Source organism: Saimiri boliviensis, chromosome 8 (genome assembly GCF_048565385.1).
Source record: "Saimiri boliviensis isolate mSaiBol1 chromosome 8, mSaiBol1.pri, whole genome shotgun sequence".
Lineage (NCBI taxonomy): Eukaryota > Metazoa > Chordata > Mammalia > Primates > Cebidae > Saimiri > Saimiri boliviensis.
In genome coordinates, this window is record NC_133456.1 from 108,074,316 (window position 1) to 108,100,941 (window position 26,626).

At 42.2% G+C, this 26,626-nt stretch overlaps 1 protein-coding gene across 7 annotated transcripts in view; it reads left to right on the top strand.

The window, feature by feature from the left end:
- The window catches only part of BEND7 (BEN domain containing 7), a 90,880-nt gene that overhangs the window by 32,715 nt on the left and 31,539 nt on the right, over window positions 1–26,626 (top strand). For all 7 annotated transcript variants that reach the window (XM_010341177.3, XM_039478970.2, XM_010341178.3 and 4 more), the window contains 3 exons: window positions 2,959–3,081; window positions 6,382–6,647; window positions 18,936–19,161. In XM_010341177.3, coding sequence (XP_010339479.3) covers window positions 2,959–3,081; window positions 6,382–6,647; window positions 18,936–19,161 — 615 coding nt within the window. The remainder of the gene's footprint in view (window positions 1–2,958; window positions 3,082–6,381; window positions 6,648–18,935; window positions 19,162–26,626) is intronic.

Here is a 26,626-nt window from a genome sequence, read left to right on the forward strand (position 1 = left end):
AGAAAAGAATCAAACGACAGTTTTTCTTTTCAAAGCTTAAGGAAAAAACCTGATGCTTTCTGTGGCATATTAGTTTTCTAGCCAGCCACATTGGACGCTATAATACTTGTTCTGTAAACAGTGTAGAGATGGCCGGGCGCGGTGGCTCAAGCCTGTAATCCCAGCACTTTGGGAGGCCGAGGCGGGTGGATCACGAGGTCAAGAGATCGAGACCATCCTGGTCAACGTGGTGAAACCCCGTCTCTACTAAAAATACAAAAAAATTAGCTGGGCATGGTGGCACGTGCCTGTAATCCCACCTACTCAGGAGTCTGAGGCAGGAGAATTGCCTGAACCCAGGAGGCGGAGGTTGCGGTGAGCCGAGATCGCGCCATTGCACCCCAGCCTGGGTAACCAGAGCGAAACTCCGTCTCAAAAAAAAAACACAAAAAACAGTGTAGAGATGTGCAGATCTATAGTTTTCACAAAGAGAACAAGAGAAAGGTAAGAAAGCATTTTCAGTTTCCTTAAGAAATTAAGGATTTTTTTCCATACATTTTCATTTTCATTTTCATTTCACAATATCCTTCAAGAAAAAGAGAACTGTTTTGGTTTCTTTATTTAAACACAGTTTGCGGTTCAGAGGCGTGAAAAGCCATCCTGAGACATTGGTGAGACAGCGAAGGACCCCAGAGATGTATGGGTGTCTTCTCTTCCTCTCAATATTACATAAGCCAGTATCAAAGTTCCCATGCTGGCATGTGTCCAGGTTAGAGGGACATGGCTCTTTAAAGACTCCTCCATAAAAATAAAAAGTCAGCTCTCTTTAAAATTAAAAAATGATTTATAACAAGCTGAAAAGGGTTGGTTTTGTCCTCTAAAAATGATAAAGATGGTACTTAGAATAGTGACTAGAAATATTTTTTAAGACTGTCCCAACTCTACTATGATGGAGGAGAGAATAAGAGAAATAAAATACCCTTAGGTATGTACGAAGTTAATAAACCCCACATCGGCAAGTTTTGAGTAAACTGTTCTATTTCCCAGTATATAGCAGGGACCGTGGATTTGCTTTGAAGGTATTAGTCAAGTTAGTAAAAGTTACAAACATAAATTCCCCCAAATCAGTTTGAAAATAGATATTGATTTTATGCTTTCAATAGAAACATGGCCAGGAGTGGTGGTTCATGCCTGTAGTTCTAACACTTTGGGAGGCCAAGATGAGTGGATTGCTCGGACCAGTCTGGCCAACATGGCGAAATCCCATCTCTACTAAAAAATACAAAAATGAGCTGGGTGTGGTGACGTGTGCCTGTAGTCCCAGCTACTTGGGAGGCTGAGGCAGGAGAATCACTTGAGCTTGGGAGGTGGAGGTTATAGTGAACCAAGATCATGCCCCTGCCCTAGAGCCTAATGCAAGACCCTGCCTCAAAAAAAAAAAAAAAAAGAAAGAAAGAAAGAAAAGAAATATATTATGTAGAACCGTGACTACTTTGGTATTTCATTGGGATTGTTTGCAGTTTTAACACTGTAACATTACAGTTTTGCTACAATTTCGAATGTAAATAACTGAACTACTATGATCACTAAATTATCTTGAAGTATTTCATCGTTTTGCTCTGGTGAATTTTTCTCTAGTATTCCCAAGTAATGCATATTACAGGATGTAAGGTATATAAAGTATAATTAAACATATAATTGGAACAAAACCGTAGAACTTACCTTGCTCCCCTCTGAGAAAATGTTAAGTGCTGGGAGTCTGTAAGCTGTTCCATTTATGGAGGTCAGGGTAAACAGGTGCTGGAGGGAACCCACTGTAAGGGCAATTTCCCAATGTCCCATTTCATTCGAAGGACAGGAGAAGATACTTGCTTACCTATAAGGGAAACAGAGTAAGATGGGTTTACTAAGGAAAAGGCATTACTTTTTTTTTTTTTTTTTTTTTTTTTTTTTTTTGAGACGGAGTCTTGCTTTGTTACCCAGACCGGAGTGCAATGGAATGATCTTGGTTCACTGCAACCTTCGCTTCCCGGGTTCAAGTGATTCTCCTGCCTCAGGCTCCCAAGTAGTTGGGATTATGGGTGCCCACCAGCACGCCCAGCTAATTTTTGCATTTTTAGTAGAGACGGATTCGCCGTGTTGGTCAGGCTGGTTTCGAACTCCTGACTTCAGGTGATCCACCCGCCTCGGCCTCCCAAAGTGCTGGGATTGCAGGTGTGAGCCGATGTGCCCAGCTGGAAAAGGCATTAAATGTAAACAGTGAAAAAGAGGCTATGGTGAGGGAAAGATAAGAAAGAGGAATGGAGAAAAGAGGTAGGAGGGTTTTATTTATTGCATTGAAGAAAAGCCAGCCAGCCCGCCAATACCCTCGACCCCATCCAATTCAAATGTACCCTCCTATCCCTACTCCTCTGTCCTTCCCCACCCCAAACGCCACACCCAGAGAGGATTCTAAAACTTTTCATGTGTGCACAGGTCTTTGTTTTTGAAATAATGTGCTTAATATCAAAGCTATTTTCAATAGAACTCATTTCCTAATATGAACTCTTACGCACAGCTGCCAAATATTTTTTGCAGGGCTGTTGTCAGGGTTTGTTTTCTGTGTGAGCTAGTGTGAGTGTGTTTAGAGCGAGTTTTGAGGTATCATTGTTGGAGATGGACGGCTCTGACAATAGGGAGGCCTGCTGTGACCACTCACTGTGTGTGTGTGTGTGTGTGTGTGTGTGTGTGTGAGCGCATGTGCGTTCCTGCACCACGCCACAGCATGCACCTTACAGTATGGGAGCCGGGATAATTAGATAAAGTCAGACCCCCAGATTTAGGCTGTGATAATTAGCGGGTCCGTTTCCCTTCGTCACAGCTTCATCGTAATTGCACATGCTTCAAAATCCTGCCGAGACACTTCTTTTTTCTCCCCACCTCTTTATGATTTTGTTGTTTGTTTGTTTGGAGTGTGTCATTCTTCTCTTTCATGCCCAGGAGAACTTCCAGTGGTGAATTCATCAGCTGGATCAAACTGCTGTACTTGTAACTGCCAGTCAACGTTGCAGGCCATTCTGCAAGAACTCAAGACCATGAGGAAATTAATGCAAATTCAAGCAGGTACAAGGATCAGGCCTCGGAATGAGTCCTTTGATTTTTAATGCCTGTCTGACATCTTCTGTTGGAATGTTCATTGTGCTTTTATTAAAGCCTCCTTCTCACCTTGCTGGCTTGCTGTGCCTTTTCAAGTATCTGTTTTTTCAGCTTTCTCTGCAATCCATTTTTCCTTTAGCAAATCAAACATATTTTGTCTTGCTGCTGATACAGCTCATATAATTATGTGTATGTGCTTGATAGACTGCATTCCATGATCTCCTGGTACTTCACAAATGTCAGTTCATTAAATTTGGGAACAATTGTATATGGAGGCGCCCTCTAGGAAGCATGGGCTTCAGTGTTTAAGGACATAAGCAGATAAGAAATGTTGAGCCCGAGGCTGCACTCCGTGGCTTTTCTCTCTCCCGTTCAGGATGCCATTCGGCAGCTCAGAGACCTCCCACTCCGCCTCATTGTTTCTGTGACTTCTCTTTTTACTTTCAGTGCTGCCAGGCAAGTTGAGGAACGGAAGAGCAGTGGATTTGTGGTTTGGGACTGGGCTGCTCTCAGAGCTGTGCGATGCATCTGAGCTTCCTATTTCTCGTCTGTAAATGGAGAATTTGTGTCTAATTCATAGGGTTGTTGTCAAAGTGGAATGACGTAATAGATGTAAATGAACTTTATATGGCATGGTACAAGCCTAAGCTGTTTTATTAGTGTGGTCTTAAAGTCCATGGAGCGTTCTATAGAAGTCTGTAAGTCTGGGTCTTCATTATAGCAGCTGTATTTTCTGATCTTCACAACTGAGGGAAAACAGAATTGTTTTTGTCCCAGATACAAGAAATAAATCATTTTATTAAGTTTTCCCACCTGTCAAGGGAAATCGCCCCTTGATCTTAGCCATGTTGTGACTGGCTTTCCTGCCCTTTCATTGGAAGGGTATTCAGGGAGGTCGCTCCTCAGAAGCTGTTCAGGATGCCATTTAGTGAATTCAAGTATAATTTTTGATAGAAAAAAATTATACAATTAAAAGATTTTTTTAATTGTAAAAATTATTTGGTTTTGGTAGAAAAAGCTTAATACTTAGATATATCAATCATCCAAGATCACACTGAAGCAGCATGAGCTACTTTCTGAAAGACAGCATCTTTTTAAGCTCTGAATTTGGCTTTACCCCAAGGAAGCATTTTGCTCAGGTCAGTATGCGTTGGACTCACCTTGCTCCACCATGATAATCTGTGTTCTTATTAACCTGGCAGAGGTTAACATCTCCTAAATAAGGAGCTCAGAAAGAAAGGTTACTTTATGACGTTCGGATTCTTTTCTCCAAGGAGGAATTTGTTAGCACTTAAGAAAATATGCATATGAAATTGTAATGATTTATTTTGTCACTTAAGCTCCTTACTACTGAAATGGCAAGCTACAAATTGCAACCATTTAAATCCTTGGCGGAAGCCTTGTTAGAATCTATTAAGTAAATGCCACTTTGTCGCTGTGTTTTCTTTTCTGAACCTTTGCAGATTAGGGAGGTAAACGATTCCAAAGCTGTAGGATGGCACAAAGGATAAACTGAATAAATTACTCTCCTTTAATTTTCTTAAACCTAAAAAATTTGTGTCATGTGGGTAGATTTACTTAAGGGTTTAATGCCTGAAGACTTAGATTTAAATTACATTTAGAAAGTTTCACCTTTCTTTTAAGAAGACAAGGAATAAGACCTAGAGGTAAGATCTGGATGCCAGGGACTTGGGCTGTGTCTAGATTTGCGAAACGAGAAGAAAACCTCAGATAGTCCCCGTGTTTCTTAAACCAAAAGATTGTCATTTTTAATTTAGAATCATGAGGCTTAGCAAAACCTGGGACCTAGACCATCATGATCATTATTGGTGGTCGCTTTGATTTTAGGGGTGCAGACCCAGCCTTGAGGTTGAATGCAGATAGAGCAAAGAGAAGTTCCCAACTCTGGCTGCACAGTAGAATTTCTGGAAGAGCTTTCAGACAATATCTATTCCCAGGCTGCATGCCTGGAAGTGTCAGTTCACTTAGTTTGGGCTGGGGCTGAGGAATCTCAGTGTTTTCAAACTCGAGTGATTCTGGTGTACAGCCAAGGTGGAGAAGCAGTGAACTAGATAATGACTGGTTTAAAAACTTCTGTGCTCTTCTGTAGTGCAGTTAGTTTGTTTCTAATATTTATGAATTGCTTTCAAATTTGGAGACAAAAATATCGGGATCAAAGTGTAAATATTCTTCATTTTCAGATGATAGGAGGTCAGAGGAAGTGATCCATGTGTATGTGCCTTTAAAGACCTTAGTTGTCACTTGTTTTATAGGATTATTTCTGTTGAAAAGCTGGGACACCCTGTAGGCGTGTTTAGGAAGCCATATTAATATTTGAGGATTTAAACAGTGATGCCATGTTTTCCAATTACACTTTCCAAGAGAGTATTTTTGAATGGTTAGCAAACATTACTTCTCAGAGTGCACCTGTGAGAACTGTAATTTGGCATCCTGGATTTCCTTAAGTTTAGATTCAGTTTGAATACTTGGTCCCTGTACTGTGCTTTTTGTCTTTGGAACTGTTTCTAGATTTCACTAATTTGTTTGACTTGTACAGAATGATATTGCTCCTTCAAGTATGCAAAACCGAGGTCTAGAGAAGTGGCCTCGTCTGAAGCCAGGTAACAGGGTGCTCTGGAGGTGGTTGATTTATGGAGAATATTTGGTGAGGAAGGATTTACTAGTCCTAATTAGGTAACTAATAGGCTTTTCCCACCTGCTTACGGGTCCATATTACAGAATCATCCCAGACTACTACTTTGGATCAGTCTTGCCCAAATGATCACCACTATTTCATCTTCGTCCATTTTGGCACCTGTAGATTATTAGAACCTGATCAGTCTAAACCCAAATGACAGTGGGAATAGTCCTGAAATAGGTTCACTGGGAAGCACGCCCGTCTCTACCTAAATTTAAGTTCCAAAGTTCTCATTTGTTTAAACACGTCCTGTGATTTATAAAGCTACACTCCAGTGTTTTCTCACAGCTCATGATCCTTTCTCTGGACTGAACCCAACAGCAATACGCTCTCACAGTTCACCTGCAGTAAAGCTTTCTCCTGAGTATGTTTCTGCCTTTAGGACTTTAAAATGCTTCTGAGCTTGCGTTTGTTAACGTTTAGGTCCAGAGGGAGATTTATTTGATGAGCTTCATCCTGGAGTTTTCCTCGTTTCGGTTTCAGTTTGTAGAGCACATGGATAGACCCGAGATAAGTTTTCCTGAGTCAGACACATGTGCCTGTACTATATTTTTGTTTATTATTCACAGTTGGAACTCAAAACAGACAACAACCCCCAATTTCCCTTATATGCTCCCAGCGAACTGCTGTCTCACGAAAGAGAAATAAAAAGAAAAAAGTGCTCCCAAAGACTGTGGAACCTCTTACTGTGAAACAGAAGCCCAGCGGGTCCGAGGCTGAGGGGAAGGCGGCGGTGGCCTCTGAGCTCTCTGCTGTCCAGGCAGCTGAGCCCACCTCCCCAGAGAAGAGCCGCGTGCTAGGATTCGGCATTGTTCTGGAATCACCTTCCTCAGATGTAAGTCGCTATTTTCTGGCTGCTGACTGTAATGCAATGTAACTTTCAGGAATTTTATAGTATTCGTACATTTCCCTTTTGACAACTAGAGAAACTTGGCAGGATATATGTGGGACAGAAGAAAAGAAGACTGGTAATAATTTTCTTGTCTGGCGTTTTCTTTTCTGAAAATTTCATGCCTTATTTATTTAGACAGGTTTCCAGTCTTTGTCTCCGAAGGGAGGAGGGTGATGGCATAAATAATCTGCTCCCTAATTTATTTTGCATTTTTAATTTTGTAGTGGCAGTTTTCAATTTCCTTAGCGTAAAGACCTAAAAGAATATAATTAGATCCTTTGTAGACGGGCATAAATGAACAGAACCATGCAGATAAGGTCATACCTTTCTGGAAACACAAACTAATAATAAAAAAGGAGCAGTCGTGCTAATTCTATTTTATAGATGCAAGCCACACTGCTAATTAGGTGGCAGCGCCATGCCATTTACTCTGTGTAATGATAGGTTAACGCTTTGCAAAGGTTTTTCTATTTTAATATCATAGCCAAATGTTGCCACAGTCCAGAACGTTGCGTGACATCCGAGATAACCATCCGACTTGCTATTCTGCAGTCATAGGGCCATAAACGAATTTGTTTAATAGTGCACTATATTTGCAATTGCATTTCTGTTTACAATGTCTTTCTCTAAGTATGTTTGTGTTGTGAACATTAACTTGTTGGGAGAGTTCTTAAAATAAACAAGAATGGGGGATCTGTTGTTATCCCATTGCATAGGATAAGAATCCTGCTGCGAATTCCCGCAGGCCTGTATAGGATTGGAGGTTGGTCGTACCTTTTAAACTTTATGTAGGAAACAAATTGCTATTTTTTAAAAAAGTATTCACTTTCAAATTGTGGGAAGACAGTTTGCTAGGGTCTGTCCACATTGGGTCTTGCACAAAAGGAGGGGACAAAAATAATCATCTTGTGACTTTTTTAGATTGGAAAGTTGTCGGAACTTTTACCTAATCCTCGGTGTTAAAGGTTCTTTGTTTTTTTTGTGTGTGTGTTTTTTTTAAAGAAATCTATAAATACATGCTACAATTGTTAAGAAGTTCTTCCAGACTAAAAATTTAATTTAAAAAAATCATTCATGATGATAATGCTCTACCCTGGACCAGTCAGCTCATGGGATGGTATCATGTTGCTATTGCAGCTAGGGCTCTGAGTCAAACCCCAGTTAGATCACATACTCGGAAACAGAGGTAAATTCAACACAAAGTACATTCAGTTCTTACATTTTCTGAGCATTTTTTCTTTTTTGAGACGGAGTCTTGCTCTGCCGCCCAGGCTGGAGTGCAGTGGAGTGATCTCGGCTCACTGCAACCTCCGCTTCTTGGGTTCAAGTGATTCTCATACCTTAGCCTCCTGAGTAGCTGGGATTGCAGGTGTGTGTCCCCACACCCAGCTAATGAAAACTGGGTTAGCTGTTGATTGTCTTGGAAGAATAATATGCTTCTAAAGAAAAGTGAGGCCGGGCACGGTGGTTTACACCTGTAATCCTAGCACTTTGGGAGGCCAAGGTGGGTGGATCACCTGAGGTCAGGAGTTCGAGACCAACCTGGTCAACATGGTGAAACCCCACCTCTACTAAAAATGCAAAAATTAGCCACACATAGTGACACATGCCTATAGTCCCAGCTACTCAAGACTTGAACCACTTGAACCCAGGAGGTAGAGGTTGCAGTGAGCTGAGATCACACCACTGCACTCCGGCCTGGGTGACGCAGCGAGACTCCGTCTCAAAAAACAAAAACAAAAAAGCAAAATCATAGGATTGGGCAAGTGGCCCAGTGTTGTTGGAACAGCTGCCTGGCTGGCATTGGTAAAAGTAGGGTAGAGTGAGAGAGAGCAAAAGTCTAGGTGTACGGTGGTGAGGCCTTCAGCCTTACCTGTGGGCAGGAGGGAGCTGTTGCAAGTTTCCAGTAAAGGAAGAATTGTGCCTGTATTTTGAAACCATAACTGGAACAGCACGTGGCTGACAGAGCGATGGAGAGAGTGGGAGGAAGATGCGTGTGGCCCGCAAGGCGGGGGATCAGGAGGGCTGGACAGGAGCAGTGTGCCTGGAGAGGAGGAGCAGGGAGAGCTGCTCAGGAGGGATGCAGGGACTGAGTGGGAAGTGAGCCCCGGATTCCCATCTGGGAAACTCACTGGGTTACCAGCTGGGACTTTAACTGAGATGCAGAGCAGGGGCAGCGCAGGCTTTCAGCTCTGCATGGAAGGAATAGTGAATTTCATATCCTCAGCACATTCGCTAGACACCTCCAGCACAGGAGAAAGATTAGCACTAGAAATGATGGACAGTGACGCTGGAAACCCATGCTTTATCGCTTTTGTAAATGTAAAGTTTTCAGTGTATAGAGTTCCCCTGTTTGCATTGTGACTCTTAGTGTCACCCAAATGCCAATGTGTATACCCATGGCACAAGCACAAACGTAAGGGCCCACAAGGAGTTGTCAATCATGGCAGCTCAGCCACTGTCTTCAAACTGGTAACAACAGTCCCTACTCAGATGCAGAAAAACACTAAGTCCCAATCGGAACCAACCGAAATGTCAAAACGACAGTATTGTGAGCGTCAAATGAGACATAGTATATGGGAAAATCCTGTTGCAGTGCCTGGCACATAAAAGGTACTCAGTGTGTGTTATTTGTTTAACCTGTGAAGGAGGAATATGCATTAAGCTCAATGTACAAAATGATCTTAGGAAGCATGAAGTCCAGGACTTAGCTCTAAGGAGAGCCCCTCCCCAGTTTCACTGCAGTTCACTGCCCGCTTCCTCCTCTCTGTACCCACCCACTCCCCGTCAGGGCTCTACTGTGGTTTGAACGATCCTCCGGGATAGAACTTCCTGTACTGTTTGGTAATCATTTACATGATGATCTATCCTTCCACCCCAGCCTCTCGAGAGCAGAGACAGACTATGATTAGTAGTAATAATACTCATGCACCATCTTTGAGGTATTCTTACCATCCGCTTTCTATGAGCAGCCTGCACAGGTTCCCACAGCCACGAAAAGTGGAGTATGTCCACCACCCCAGGTCTGTCATATGCCCTTGTCGGCCGCGGGAAGGACTGGTGGGTGCCCATTCTAGCCCAGTGCCTGTGTGTGAGGGACACCCAGTCACTGTCGAGGGTCTGATGATCATATGAAAGACTGAAAGTTTCAGCTGTGGCTGTTGATGCTGTTTACTTGGCAGTTTCTTGGGGAGAACGTCACAGGCCAGGGAGCAGGCTCTGAGGTCGAGCCGCCTGGGTTAGACTCTCAGGTGTGTGACCCTGAGCAAGTGAGCCTGACCTCTCCCCTCTCCATCTCTCTCTGTAGAACGGGGGTAGCAAGTCTCCTGGAATTGGCCTGTTGGAGGAATTAGGTCACATCATCCTTGCGGAGCACTGGGAACAGCGCCTGGCTCATTTTAAGTATTCAATAAATATTAGTTCTTTTTCTTTTTTCATTTTTTCATTTTTTTGAGACGGAGTCTCTCTCTGTTGCCCAGGCTGGAGTATACTGGCAACAATCTCGTCTCACTGCAACCTCCGCCTCCCGGGTTCAAGCAGTTCTCCTGCCTCAGCCTCCTGAGCAGCTGGGATTATAGGTGCCCGCCACCAGGCCCAGCCAAGTGTTTTGTATTTTTAATAGAGAGGGGGTTCCACCACGTTGGCCAGGCTGGTCTCGAACTCCTGACCTCAAGTAATCTGCCCACCTCGGCCTCCCAAAGTGCTGGGACTATAGGCGTGAGCCACCGCGCCTGGCCTATTAGGGTTCTTTTTTTAACCTTAGCATTCTTACCTAAGTATCTTTATGGGAATAAATATTTTAAAATAAAACTTACCTATCAATGAACAAATACACTTGAACAAATAGTGTTTTTAGAAAGGGAATAGCCTGAAATATTTCTCTTTTAGGGCAGGACTATTTGGCCCTTTTGAAAGTAGCACAGAAGCAGAAACCCCAAACTAAATTTCACGTTTAAATACAGTATTAAAAAATAATAAATAAATAAATAAATAAATAAAGTATTCAGTTCTTTATTCATGAGTTCACAACCCAATACTCTACCAAGGTTGAGACAAAACAGTTGTGGACTTCGTATGGTCACTGTTCTTCAAGATGGCGTGTACTGAGTTGTGTTTTCAGAGCAGATATTCCTGGCCTAAGTTTGTTTTGTTGTTGTTGCTTTTTGTTTCTTGTTTTTCGGCTTTGGTAAAACACTAAGACTAGTTTTTAACAATGTTTTAAAATAATTTTTAATAGTAGAAAATGTTTTTCTATTTGTTCTTACTATAAATAGTCTCCGGTACTCTTAGATTATGCCAGTTTAAAAGTTTACAGAAGATAAATTGTGGATATTCATCAGAATATCTGTATTTTTTTTTTTTAATTGAGACAGAGTCTCACTCTGTCATCCAGGCAGGAGTGCAGTGGTGTGATCTCAGCTCACTGCAGCCTCCACCTTCTGGGCTCAAGCTATGCTCCTCCCTCAGCCTCCAGAGTAGCTGGGACTGCAGGCGCCTATTACCACACCCAAATAATTTTTGTGTTTTTAGTAGAGATGGAATTTTACCATGTTGGCCAGGCTGGTCTCAAACTCCTGGCCTCAAGTGATCCGTCCACTTTGGCCTCCCAGAGTGCTGGGAATACAAGCCACCGCGCCCGGCCTTGAAATCTGTTTTCTTAACACCTTCTTGGTCCAATACAGTGATCCACTGGGGTGGTGTAAAGTAAACCAAGTAAACCAAGCAAATGATTTTTTTAAATTTACTCATTGACACGTTGAGATTGAGGCTGTGTATGCCTGAAAGTAGAAGTTCCAGCATAGGCTGCAGCAGTTCTGATCCTTTCTTCATCATGTATTAGCTGGATAATCTTAATCAAATTACTTCACTTCTCTGAGCCACAGTATTTACATCTGCAAATTGGGGATAATAATAGTAGCCATTTCAAAGGGTGAAGATCAAATTAGAAAAAAATCTGTATAATATGTGTTAGCCTAGGGCTTGGAATACAGTAAGTAGCAAATAAATATTCATTATATGGCTGTTTTCCAGGGCATACTGAAGTGTATGAGATAGTCCCTGCCCTTGGAGGAGCACATGAAGGAAAATTCACAGTCATTATAATAGCGTAGGATGCAAGCTGTGGCACAGGGAGTCAGGTTACCTGGAGCCCGGAGAGTCTCTCAGAGTGCACATCTTGGAGGAACCATTTCAGTGGCCTTAGGAGAGAAGAAGCTAGATTGCAGTGGTTAGACTCTTACACGTTTTGGCTCAAATATCTTTAGCATAAATCAAGCCCTGGTCTTCAGAGTCATTAATTTATTACCTGAAGAAGGAAAAAGCTAAAGGCCTCTCTGAAAGATGGGAATGTCTCATTATGCAAGTCCATGGAGAAACTTTCAAGAGACCAAACAGTATTCTCTTTTCTAAAATTAAATGCTTAGTCCTACCAACATATTGTCCACTAAAAATGTCTATAAAGAATTGGCTGTTGGATGACTTCTTGTCGTTTTTATCCTGTTCAACATTCACTATAGGCCGTCCTGTAAATTACACATACTTTTGGATAGGACTTTTGGCTGAGGATTTTTTGCATAATGAAAAGAGGGCAGCCACCTTCCACTATGAGCCTCGACATAGGACCCATGCCTGCTTCTCCCTCATCCATGCTACAGCTCAGGCCCACGATGTCCCCAGGCCTCCTCTGTTCTGAGCTGCTCGACAGGAACAGCCATGCCAGTGAGCGTCCAGTCCCACACGCTCTTGTGGCCATCCTTCTTGTGGGCCATGTTCTCAGCATAGCATTTAATAATTTGACAGGCTAAGCATGTTGGTTCCTTCCTACAATCCCAGCACTTTGGGAGGCCAGGAGAGGAGGATTGCTTGAGGCCAAGAGTTTGAGACCAGTCTGGGCAGCAAAGTGAGACCCCCACCACCACATAAAATATATAAATACATGTATTTTAAAAATTGGCTGGGCATGGTAGCACATGCCTGTAATCCCAGCACTTTGGGAGGCTGAGGAGGGAGGATCACTGGAGGCCAGGAATTCAAGACCAGCTCAGGCAACAAAGCAAGACTCTGTCTCTACAAAAAAAAAAAAAAAACTTGTTTTAATTTACTGGGCACAAACTTGTAGCCTAAGCTACTCGGGAGGTTGAGGTGAGAGGATCACTTGAACCCAAGAGTTGGAGGCTGCAGTGAGCTATGATTGTGCCACTGTACACGAGCCTGGGGACTAGATTGGGATCCTGTCTCTAAAAAATGTAAATAAATAAAATTTAAGAATAGAAAATGAATGATAACAGTGATTCTTACTATGTCTACCTGGGGCAGACCTCAGTTACAGGAGCATTTATTTTATTTTATTTTATTTTTTTTGAGACGGAGTTTCGCTCTTGTTATCCAGGCTGGAGTGCAATGGCGCAATCTCGGCTCACTGCAACCTACGCCTCCTGGGTTCAGGCAGTTCTCCTGCCTCAGCCTCCTGAGTAGCTGGGATTACAGGCACGCGCCACCATGCCCAGCTAATGTTTTGTATTTTTGGTAGAGACGGGGTTCCACCATGTTGACCAGGATGGTCTCGATCTCTTGACCTCGTGATCCACCCGCCTTGGCCTCCCAAAGTGCTGGGATTATAGGCTTGAGCCACCGCGCCTGGCCTGAGCATTTAGTTTTTATCAGACAGAAGCAGATCACATTTATGGGTAAAATTAAATCAATTATGAGGGAAGTTTGTGTTTTAAAATTTCATAAACTGAAGAACATTTTCCTCAAAGTAAATCTGATACACTGCAAAATAAACACTAAGAACAAAAGATCGTTGTATATAGTAGTATGAACATAGACTAAATTCACATCCTTTAAGCATTCTTATAAATCCTGTTACAAGCTTTTCAGCCCCTAATCAGTTAGTTTTGTTCAGCAGAATGCTGCCTCTTTGTCTACAGTTTTTTTTTTCAGCATTTTATCCTGAGCCAGCCTGAGACTTACCCACAAATCCCCACCAGCAGATGACCTTGTCCAAACAGTCCTGTGCACGTGCCTGCAAAGGAGATCCTATTTCATACACAGAATCTACACACTACTGTGTGTAATTTATTAATCTGCCATTGAAAATCTGGGGTTAATGCCCAATGTGATTATTTGTGAGCTTCTTTTAACCAGTGACCACGTGTTCCTTGCTATGTGTCTTACTGTCACTTACTTATTAATACCTTATATAAAATAGCCTGTTAGAAATATTCCCTTGGTGGTTAGCTAGTATGATCTCCTAAAAACTGTCTTACATTTTATTATTATTATTATTATTATTATTATTATTATTTGAGACGGAGTTTCTCTCTGTCGCCCAGGCTGGAGTGCAGTGGCGTAGTCTCAGCTCACTGCAACCTCCGCCTCCCAGATTCAAGCAGTTCTCCTGCCTCAGCCTCCTGAGTAGCTGGGACTACAGGTGCATGCAACCACACCCAGCTAATTTTTTATATTTTTGGTAGAGACAGGGTTTCACCATGTTAGCCAGGATGGTCTCTATCTCCTGACCTTGTGATCTGCCCACCTTGGCCTCCCAAAGTGCCAGGATTACAGGCATGAGCCACCATGCCTGGTCTTACTTTTTATTCTTTAGATTATCCAGTGAAGTCACATGATACACTCATGGGGACTTGACAGTGTAGCAGGAGCAGAGGGGTGGAGATGGAGCATTTTCATTTACCTGGTTAGGAGATTCCTCAACCAAACGAGATCTTAACCCCAGCTACTTCTAAGCAAAGGGAGACCACAGCTGAAATGCAAAGAAACAAATTAGTGAATGTCCACAGGCCTGGATCCAGGGACATTTTCAATAGTCATTATGACTGTGTATGCTGTTTTTGCCTCCAGAACTTCACCCAGTGTAGATGAATAAGGAAAATTCAGCATTTGATACATTGTTGCACTAAGTGGCCGAGGTACCTAAAATAGGCAGGACATAGATGAAAATCCAAATTTAGGCTGGGCACAGTGGCTTACGTCTATAATCCCAGCACTTTGGGAGGCCGAGGCAGGCGTCTCATGGGGTCGAGAGATGGAGACCATCCTGGCCAACATGGTGAAACTCCGTCTCTACTAAAAATAAAAAGTTAGCTGAGCGTGGTGGTGCGCGCCTGTAGTCCTGCTTCTCAGGAGGCTGAGGCAGGAGAATTGCTTGAACCTGGGAGGTGGAGGTTATAGTGAGCCAAGAACACGCCACTGCATTCCAGCCTGGTAACAGAGTGAGATTCCATTTCAAAAAAAAAAAAGAAAATCCAAATTTAGAGTGGGAATTCAAGACTCTCAACCTTTAACATGATGCCTCTAAGTGTCGTCAATTCTGCCCTAACTTTAGACTGTTATTTTGAACTGTTCATTTAGATATCATCATTTTATTTGTCATATTGTTATTCATCATAATATGTCATCATATTATTTCAGTAATCAGTAAAATCTCATTCGCTTTCTATTTTGGCTTCAGTATCAAATTGTGAATCTGTCAAGAAAAGTCTAGTTTTTAAATGATACTCATTTGGAAAGGTGTTGCTTTCTATCATAGCTATCAATAAGCAAAGAGATCTCATTTAAACTAGAGCAGTAAACTAAGAGATTCAGTGATACAATTAAAGAGCTTCATACTGTTTTTAAATATATGTACAAAGATATGGATCATTATGATAGTTATCCACTGTGTTTTTATTTATCAATTGGAGGAAATAAACAGATTTCATAGTAAAAATAAGCAATTAGTGAACGGCAGCTTTTCTTCGTGTTTCAGTAAACAAAGCTGCCCTCTTTTGTTCTTTTAAGGCGTTGTTGCCTTGTGGCGCCTGGCACAGGTAGATGGTATTGGCGCTCATCCACTCCTGGCTCAGAAATCTGAATAGGAGACAGGCTGAGAAGAACAGGAAGGACAGAGCCCAGTCACCTGTGCCCGGCTGCCACTGCCACCACCGTTCCTCTAACCAGACTGCTTCCTCCTCTGCAAGGTGCTTGCAAGGGAGTGAGGTCATGTTCCTTGACCTGGAAAGAACAGTTCAAAATAACAGTATTTGGCAGTAGAAAGTGGAATGGAAAGCAGTGACGGCTTCTGCATTGGAAGTCTCTTAGCTCTGCAGAAACCTCCAGATACTCAGTTGTTAGGAGTTGCAGCAGATGCCAGAAACAGTGCCTGTATCTGTCTCCTGAATCCCATCTTCAAGGTCCTGTTAAAGTACTATCCTGTCCCCTCCTCATTCCCAAGAGCCCCCTTCCTCCCGCATCCCCAGCAGCCAAGTCCTGCCTGATGCTGTCTCAGACAGCACTTGCTCTGTTCTCTCGTGTTTCTCACGTTCAGCCTTACAGGATAGTTACGTGTGCATGTCTCATCTGCAGAGCCCGCCTTCAGATTCCTACACATGGAGGGGACTCGGTGACTAGGTTCTGAATCAGCTGGGTCCGTGTTGTCCTGGTCTTCCAACTCATGGAGTTAGCACATGAACCGTTAGAAGATGCAGGCATGCCGAGCACAGCGTGGCAAACTTTCAAACCCACTTTCCTTTTACAGGGATAAAAGATCTCCGAATCAATACCAGGCATTTTGAATGAATTCTTGCATACTGTTTTGTTTATTCTTACAAATACCTACTGGGCACTAACTGGGTGCTTGACACTCCAAATACAAGAGTCCTCATTCCCAGTGAGAAATGTAAACTCCCAGCTAGGTCAATGCTGCGTGAAAAGTGCTGTAAACAGAGTTCTTAGAAAATAGTCGGAGCGCTTGAAGAAGGGAGTGGCCAGTTCCGACTGGCAGCTCATTCGGGTCATTGTTTCTCAAACTGGGGTCCAAGTTCACGGGGTGAATCAAAGGGGAAGTCTCAGAGGTCAGAGTTTTAAATACCTGTTTAATGGTATCAGAACCAAACTGAGATTATATAAATAACTAGTGTCCTTCCCCTTCCTCTCTTGCCATTAAGAACTTTTGAACCACCCTAGACCATCAAATAGCTGTGAGTAGCGGCTTCTGCAGGACAAACTTTTTTTTTTTTTTTAAGACTCAGTTTTGTTCTTGTCCTCCAGGCTGGAGTACAATGGCACACGCGTGATCTTGGCTCACTGCAACCTCCGCCTCCCAGGTTGAAGTGATGCTCCTGCATCAGCCTCCTGAGTAGCTGGGATTACAGGCACCTGCCACCATGCCCAGCTAATTTTTGTATTTTTAGTAGAGACAGGATTTCACCATATTAGCCAGGCTGGTCTCAAACTCCTGATCTTAGGTGACCTGCCTGCCTCGGCCTCCCAAAGTACTAGGATTACAGGTTTGAGTCACTGCACCCAGCCAAACTTGGATTTTTAAAAATAGCTTTTAAATGATACAAGAGCACTTAGCAAAAATCTAAGATCAGTTCATTTAGAACAAAAGTTCTAAATGCAGCACAGAATTTGCAAAATTCTAGTTATAAATAAAACTTCACCTTAGGTTATGATGGTAAAATCCCCTCAATCCTAATATTGTCTACATTGAATCATTTGACAAAGAGTTACTGAGTGCCTGGTATGTACCACCTCTGTTCCGGGAATCAGGGATGCAGCCTCCAGCTCAGACAACCTCCTTTGGAGACCTGGACCAGCAAGCAGCAAGATCCAGAAGTCAGGGGGAAAGTCTGACAACCTGGCTCTTACGGTGATATTCAGCAAACATTCAGAGACCAAACACTGAATGGCAAAGTGAGGCAGAGACATGAGATGACTTTCTGGATATTCCAGTTAAAAATTCTATTTTGGAGGGACCAGGCTCAAGCTCCTTCCTGTGTCATCCAAAGAATTTAAGTCCTGCTCTAAGCACTGTTTACTTTGACCATAGGTGGGGTGGCATGTTGAAAAGTGGTAAGACAAAGGCAAAAATAACCATTCTTATTTTCCAGGAGGGAAATTCATCCCGGATGCTCGCATTTCTGATGTGATTTAGAAACTGTGAGGCAGGGCCAGTTTTGCAAAGTGATGAGTAGGGGATCTAAGAATCAGCTTTGATAGCACATCTTAATTCAATGAGGTTTTCTTCAAACTTTTTCCTAATAACAGTTTACTGATTGCATTTCTTCATATTAAAGTTATTTTACAGCTACCATGTTATAATGAATAATAAACCAAATGACTTAGTAGTGCAGGTTATGACTAATGAACTTTTGTCTGTTCCACAAGAAGTTATTGAGTGCCTGCTATATGCCAGATCCTAGAGGTAATAAAGTCTGAGCTTCAGGATCAGCCAGGGCTGCACTCGAATAAATAATTCTGATATAGTGCCAGAAATACAATCATATGACTGCTAAATGAACAGCGGGAACAGAGAGTGGTAGCTACCTCCACGGGCAAGAAGGAGTTAGGAGATCCGTTCATTTGGAAGGCTTTGTAAAGGAAAGGTATGAACTGGGTTGAAAGATAAAAAGGCGAGTTGTAAAACTCATGGCGTGCTGTTAGAGAAGGCGTTCTGAGCACCGAGCATGTGCGACAGTGTCCAAGTTGAAAGGCGCCTTGGATGTCTTCTGATTCCATATCCCAGTCAGGAAACGCCTGCTAGGGAACATTGGTTTTCCAAGGGCAATCTGGGACATAGTTTCACATTTTCCTCCCAAATGCAGGGATGGGGAGTGGATTTAAACTGCCTGGGAAACCCGCTCATCATGTTTATGTATCTTACGTATTAGTTTACAAAAGTTTCGTTGGGGGAGAAAATAGCTCCGTAGCTAAAAGCCACTGGCATAGAAAGAGCCAGGGCCCCTCCGAGGTAACCCCAGCTTTGTGTCCTTAGGAAGAAATTGAGTGAGTTAGTGTATGAGAACGTGATCTGTAACTGTACTGTACCGAGCATATTTGAATTATTTCTCAGTCTTTTTTTTAAATGATCTCTTTGAGCCTTAGCTCCTTCATTTCCAAAATGAGGATATTTCATCCTGAAGTCTCAACCCCCTGTTAGCTCTAGAATGATAGGACCTTGCGGTTAGCCAGCCTTCTCTTGACTACCTCTTTTTCCATTGCTTTTGACAAGGTCCAATATTGGAATGAGAGCATCTTGTTTTGTGAGTCATAACTAGTTGTTGGTTTTATGAATCGCAGATACTGGCGCACAAAGCCGAGAGTGTTTTCCTTTGTAGGTGATGTACATTTCAGTCGCTAGCGATGTCTTTTTTGTTGTTGTTGCTCCTGTACCCAGAGTCAAATGCTTCAAATCTTGCTTTTAATGAAATATTTATGTTCTTTTGGTAGCCAGAAGTACAACTTGCTGAAGGCTTTGATGTGTTTATGCCCAAATCTCAGCTGGACTCTATTCTGTCGAACTACACTCGCTCAGGAAGCCTTCTGTTTAGAAAACTGGTGTGCGCGTTTTTTGATGACAAGACTTTGGCTAACTCCTTACCCAATGGGAAGAGGAAAAGAGGACTCCATGACAACCGGAAAGGCCTAGACCAAAATATTGTGGGTGCAATAAAAGGTTGGTCTGCATCATTTCATTTTGTGGGTTCTTTGTTGAGCTTTACCTTCCTTCCATAAGGATGCAGCTGAAACTGCAGTAGACTGACTAGTGGCCAGTTTCATTTGCCCTTGGCAGTTTAGCCATCGGCATGGCTTGTGGGTGTGAGCTCTGTAATTCACCACCCCAAATACCACTCGAATGCATTATTCAAGGTAATGTTAATGGGCTAAAATAATAATTAAAGAGCCGGTTTGATCTGCTGCAGAACCAAAAAGAAGTTTTTTTTTTCTTACTTGACTTTTAAAATGCAGGTAATTTGTCATTACTAACTAAGAGCTTCCTCAAAATATGACGTCGACTTAAATTTTTAGTTATAAATGAGAATAAAACTATGATGCTTTTTTTAAAAAAAAAATGATAAAGTAAAATGGTTCTCTCCAAAGTTTAGAGTTGCTTTACAAGGTAATTGCTTCTAAAGACACTTTAAATCTAAGTGACCTTACTGTGACATCAAACCCTGTACGTCCCCACACATGGCCGGCACGCTCTGCTCCCTCTTGTTTTGTGCCATGGAGTCATGCCAGCTCCATGCAGAGACCACTGTGGGTCTCTTCCCCTTACCTCCTTTGAGCGTGCGTCTGTGTTCCACTGCGTGGCGGTGGCCACACAGGGGCATGTGGGAGCGCCTCTGCGTTCATATCCAGTGCCACATCCTAAAGCTACTTCTCTTAACTTAAAATGTCCATATTCACATTCAGGTGGATATAACTTTAGGAAATAGAAGTACTTAGTTCTTACCAAAAAGAACATTAACCAAGTCTCAAATCTAAACACAGCTCCGTGAAAATGAAATTCTGAATCAGGCCTTGCTTAAAACTGGAATGACAGACAGGGGTGCGGTGCTTACTAGCTCAGTTCCTGCCTTGTTCAGCTGCGAAGTGGGACTGACTCCCAGGGCTTTCTCTGCCCCCTCCAGTTCCCCATTATCTAGCAAAATGAGTAAATGAATTCAATAGTGTTTAAAGGATTCTTGAAAATCCACAATGAACTTTATAAAATAATACGGTATTTAAATGGAACTAGCAAGTACCAGGCACCCTTTGCTCATGGCCAGAAAGACATAAGCCTTTATTAACAGAGAATTTCTCATGCTCCATCAGAATTTTTTCACTTAAAGTGACAGTTGAGTTGTATTAAATACAAAAAGCGACAGAGATATCACAAACTGTGCCATTTCTGAAAAGAATGATTCAGCCAGAAGTGACACTAAAAACAACATGGCAGAATTTGAAAAATGGTCAGTGATGTAAATAGGACTTCCTGAAGTGAAGAGGGGCTCTTCTCAAAATAGGAAGGCCAAGGCTATTGATGCTTTTCTGAAATACAGCCAGAAATGGTTTTAATTTTCCTTTTTTTTCCCCAGGGCAGCATATTAATATTATGAAAGCATTTGGAAATTAGGGAACTGTAAATGACCATGGTCCATTTTAATGTCAGTAGAAGAGTTATCCTAATAATAGGTGGTAACGAAATAGATCGTGACAAGTGGATCGATGAGGGTTTCTTCTGCCATTTTCCATCTAGACTGGACATGATGCAACAGTTTGAAAAAGTGTATTACAGGCCGGATGTGGTGGCTCACGCCTATAATCCCAGCACTTTGGGAGGCCGAGGTGGGTGGATCACTGAAGGTGATGAGTTCAAGACCAGCCTGGCCAACATGGTGAAACCCCATCTCTACTAAAAATACCAAAAAAATTAGTCAAGTGTGGTGGTGCACACCTGTAGTCCCAGCTACTTAGGAGGCTGAGGCAGGAGAATTGCTTGAACCTGGGAGGTGGAGGTTGCAGTGAGCCGAGATCACACCACTGCTCTCCAGCCTGGGCAACAGAGCCAAGACTTCATCTCAAAAAAAAAAAAAAAAATGGAAAGAAAAAGTGTATTACAAATAGAGGACACACCTCATTTCCTTCACTGCTCTATTCTATAAATATGGCAATGAGGCTTTTGCTCCCGATATATAATAAAGTAGATAATTCCAACTGAATAACCTAAAATTTCTTTATAATTAAATCAAGTAAAATTCTATAATAACAACACAGTGACTTTTAAACAAATACGAATCCCGTAAGCTACCAACAACCTAAATCAACAAATAGTTTATTTATTTGGAGTGTTTATTCATAGACACATAGACATATATTTTGATTTTGATTTTTTCCTGATTACAAAAATAATACATATTTATTTTAAAATGCAAATGATTTAAAACTGTACAGAAAACAAAAAGGCCACCGTAATCTATCTCACTCTTCCAAGGTTATGGTGCACATTCTTATAGTTTTTACTCAAATGCGAATGTGGGTCAGATTTGACTCTTTTATAAGAACATTTCTTTCATTCTGGTCAACATTTCTACCTGATTTATGCTGATAATTTCTTGTAAGTTTCTTAAGGACACGCTTTGTCTTAAATATTTTTTTATTACCTGTTTTTTTTTGAGACGGAGTTTCCCTCTTGTTACCCAGGCTGGAGTGCAATGGCGCGACCTCGCCTCACCACAACCTCCGCCTCCTGGGTTCAAGCAATTCTCCTGCCTCAGCCTCCTGAGTAGCTGGGACTACAGGTACGCGCCACCATGCCCAGCTGATGTTTTGTATTTTTAGAAGAGACAGGGTTTCACCATGTTGACCAGGATGGTCTCAATCTCTTGACCTCGTGATCCATCCGCCTCAGCCTCCCAAAGTGCTGGGATTACAGGCTTGAGCCACCGCACCCAGCTACCTGTTGTTTTTGAAAGAGCTCAGGAAATGCCACCTTAAGAAATGGCTGCTTTGGTACACAGATTATTTCAAATTGTGAGCACTTGGGAACAGCAGATGGAGGGAGGGGCTCTCTCTGAACTCTTACCTGCCCAAAGACAGATTCTCCAAAAGGAGCTGGGTCGTGAACCCCCTCCCTGGAAGTGTCACGAACCAGGGGGAGTTAACTCAGATCACAGGCGAGGGCACTGGAGGTGATACCACACCGAGAGAGACTTTGTCACAGGCTGACACCTGTTCTTCTGAGGGCCCTTTCATCGTTCCCCCAAACCATTTCCTGTCCCCTAATTTGTCTACTCCATCCTCCCTCCCCTCTCCTGCAAAGAGGGTATGTAAGCTTCTAGGTCTCACTCTTCTTTCCTGCGGTGCCCCCTGTGTCCATGACAAATGTGTACTTTTCTCCTGTTAACTTGCCTGCTATCCGTTTCTTTCATAGACTCAACCCTCAGAGAGTAGAAGGAAAGTCTTCCCTACCCTGCACACATCACTGAGAGCTCACACAGACCAGGATTTCCGTAAATGCACGTGGGATGAGTGAAGAGGCATAGGTTTTTATTTTTCATCTTGACTTTGACATTAATTTATTGACATAATGGGTCTAGTACTAAATACTCATCCTCAGGTCTTCTTATAACTCATCCGGAATGACTGACATGAAAACATTCCTGTAAATTTCTACCAGATAGTAAAATGCCAATGCAAGCTAAAACGTAGAAACCAAAATTGAACATAAATTTGAATACAACTCTCTTAACTTCCTAATACATTTTTTCTTAACTATATTTTCCTTAGTTAAAAGTAGGTTACCCCACATATTACAATACAAAGTGATTTTAAGAAATAGCTATTGGCCAGGCGTGGTGGCTCACGCCTGTAATCCCAGCACTTTGGGAGGCCGAGGCAGGTGGATCACAAGGTCAAAAGATAAAGACCATCCTGGCCAACATAGTGAAACCCCATCTCTACTAAAAATACAAAAAATTAGCTGGGCATGGTGGCGCATGCCTGTCATCCCAGCTACTCAGGAGGCTGAGGCAAGAGAATCGCTGAAACCTGGGAGGCGGAGGTTGCGGTGAGCCGAGATTGCACCACTGCACTCCAGCCTGGTGACGACAGAGTGAGACTGCATCTCAAAAAAAAAAAAAAAAAAAAAAGGAAGTAGCTATTAATTGAAGGTCTCAGGGAATAGCTATATCCAGTTGTTTTTTTGCTATTGGTAGATATTTTTTTAAAAAAGAAATTTCCCTAACCTGAGTCTTTCAAATCTGAGTAATATGGGAAAGTGATAACTAGTTTCTTTATGCGTAATCGTGCTGTGCCAAGGCTGCCCCTGCTGTTCTTACTGTCTACCACCCCTTGGAAACAATTTTGTAAATATTAAAAGTACAAGATTTCTTAATCTTTCATAGGATAATGTGCCAATAGTAGTATATTAATTTGAAAAATCCTGTTATCTAGGAACATATGAAGACTGGTTAATTTTACAAAATCTCAGAAATGAAAGTAACATTAGGAGTTCAAGTGATTATTAGATTGGTTAAAACAACAATGGGAAAAAGCTGACTGAAAATCTATAAAATGCTTATAAGTAGGAACAGAAATGAACGGAAAAAAAGTTCGTCGTGGGGGTTACTAACAAAGCTTTTTGTAGTGGTAATTAATATTCCCCATGACAGTATCTTGAAAATAAAACATAAGCCTCTTTTGTAGAGATTGTATTTTTTACATAATCTTATCTGTTTTATGGTGACTGATACTTAATGGTAATTCATTAAAAATTTGTTGGTAAGTATGACTCAAGGTATTGCTGATGAAAGAGTTTTTAATTAGAAACACTCACCTGAGCATTTTGAATTAAGAAGAAGCAACTTATGATCTTACTAAGTAGAGTCTTAGGTTTTAGTGCTGGGGATAAAGCTTAGAATCTTGGATTTGATTCGGAGTTAATTTTATAGCCAGAGTGAAAGCTATGCGTTTCCTTACCTGCTGAATCTAGAATTGGTCCACATCTAGTTGTTGCTGTGATATACTGAGTAGACCATGCAGATTAACGTGGTTAGAGTTGTATAAATACGGTAGAACATTTAAGTCTCTGAATGCTCTTCAGAAAATACAGTTGCAATAAAGCAATTTTTAGAGCCGCAGTTGTAGGATTTTTAATTCAGCTTCATAGTGATTAGTTGAGAAGTTTTACTGCTATCAAACTGTCCTGGAGTCTTGAATCTTCTTGCGTTCGGTGGAAATTACATCTGCATGTCAAGTGAAGGCCTTGTTGGGGGTTCTTAGTTCATTCCACTTAGCACAAACTGCTGATCTCCTGAGAAGCCAGCACTGATGGTCTGCCTGGACAGCCACAGGTATCAGAACTTCTCTGGGAGTGACACTCCTTGGTTGATAGCACTCCAAAAAAAACTGCCTTCTTACAAGATTAGAACGGTTGCCTGGTCACTTCTGCTCTCACGCTTTCACAGGCTCTGTAGATATCACCACCAAGCCTCTCGTTTTATTCTTGTGACTCTAGATACCTGTAGGGTCCATTTGTTATTTTATAGTATCTCTATTTCCATTAGGATTTAATTTTTAAAAAGTGAATAGCCGTTTTCTGTTTGATCTCACTTAGGTTTAAATTAATATGGTTGGCATGGAATTTGCATCTGATTTATTTATTTCCTTCCTGATAGTAACTTATCTGTGTTCTCAGAACACCTTATAAGAACAAGGCTGAAACATTAGCTTGGATTTGAGCATCCCTCCAATGCTGATTATTTTATTTCCATGTATAGGAGAGGGCACTGAGACTATGAGAAGTTAAATAAACCCATTTAATTTAAACAACTAGTAAGTGGTGGAATCACGACTTAACCCAAGGACCGTCTGACTCCAAAGCCATTTTCCAGCACACTAAACACCTGAGTCTTTCTAAAAGGAGTATTTGAAAAGAAAGAAATATGTCCCACTTTTTAATGTCTATCTTAAACGTTAGCATTTTGGATTCTTTATAAATTCCACTAGGACGTACGAATCATTTCAGATGACCAGTTACTTGTTTATGCAGAGCATATTTAAAGTTATTTTCTGGTTAAAATATAGCTAGACATCAATTTCTTTGCTAGTGTCAGGGCAGGTCTTTTCTTGAAGATAGTGAGAATCAGCTCCATTGTGCTTGGGAGGAAAAAAGAAGTCTGATCCCTTCCATCAAGAAAGAGATACTTCTGAGACACTTCATTACATGTAACCACAAGGAAGGAGCTTGGGAGTAAACGCTTCATATACCTTGTGTTCCAAAGTTGTATGTAAATCAAATTCTAGTTTAAATGTTTGGCAATCAGAACCAAGTGGCAAATGCTGAAGGGAAGCATTCATCAATTGGTTCTGATTGCCAAACGTTTAAACTAGCTTTTGGGAAGATGATTAATCACCTGTTAATTTACCTTCGTATTTTTACATATCAGATCTGCTTAAAGCAAGATATGTTTACATAACACATAACATCAGTATAATTACATCAGAAATATTGTTTGCCTCTTGCCTGCGTTTGTAACTGTCACCTAGTTGTTGTTTTAGTTGGTATTTTCCCACAATTTATGAAGGCCCAGTGACAAGGAGGTCATGTTGGATCTCGGCTGTTATCTATCTGTAGCCCTCTGTTTCCAGCCCCTTCCATGGTGGTTCTCATATGTTAGCATGCATCTGAATTTCCTGGGGTGTTGGTTTGAAATTCAGACTTGTCGGTCCTATGCTCAGAGATAGATTCGGTGGGTTTAGGGTAGTCCCAGAAGTCGCATTTTGAACACACAGCCGCAGGGGATTCCAATTGCTTTCAGATGCTACTTGGAGCAGCAGCACAGTCAGAGCTCCCGAGTCCAACAGCAGCAACAGGTGTCAGCCCCGAGTCTAACAGCGATGACGGGTGTCAATCCCGAGTCTAACAGCGGTGCTGGGTGTCAATCCCAAGTCTAACAGCGATGACGGGTGTCAATCCCGAGTCTAACAGCGGTGCCGGGTGTCCATCCGAGTCTAACAGTGGTGACGGGTGTCAATCCCGAGTCTAACAGCGATGATGGGTGTCAATCCCGAGTCTAACAGCGATGACGGGTGTCAATCCCGAGTCTAACAGCGATGACGGGTGTCAATCCCGAGTCTAACAGCGATGATGGGTATCCATCCAAGTCTAACAGCGATGACGAGTGTCAGCCCCAAGTCTAACAGCGATGACAGGTGTTAGCCCTGAGTCTAACAGCGATGATGGGTGTCAATCCCGAGTCTAACAGCGATGATGGGTGTCAATCCCGAATCTAACAGTGATGATGTCGGCCCCAAGTCCAACAGTAATATCGGGTGTCAACCCCAAGTCTAACAGCGATGATGGGTGTCAATCCCGAGTCTAACAGTGATGATGTCAGCCCCAAGTCTAACAGTGATGATGGGTACTGGCCCTGAGTCTTAAGCGCGATGACAGGTATCAACCCCAATTCTAACAGCAGGGATGGGGATGACATGGGTATCAACTATACACAACGGCCCCAATGAAGCTTGGGCTCCTTCAGCTCACACTTGTAATCCCAGCACTTTGGGAGGCCGAGGCGGGCAGTCACAAGGTCAAGAGATCAAGACCATCCTGGCCAACATGGTGAAACCCCGTCTCTACTAAAGATACAAAA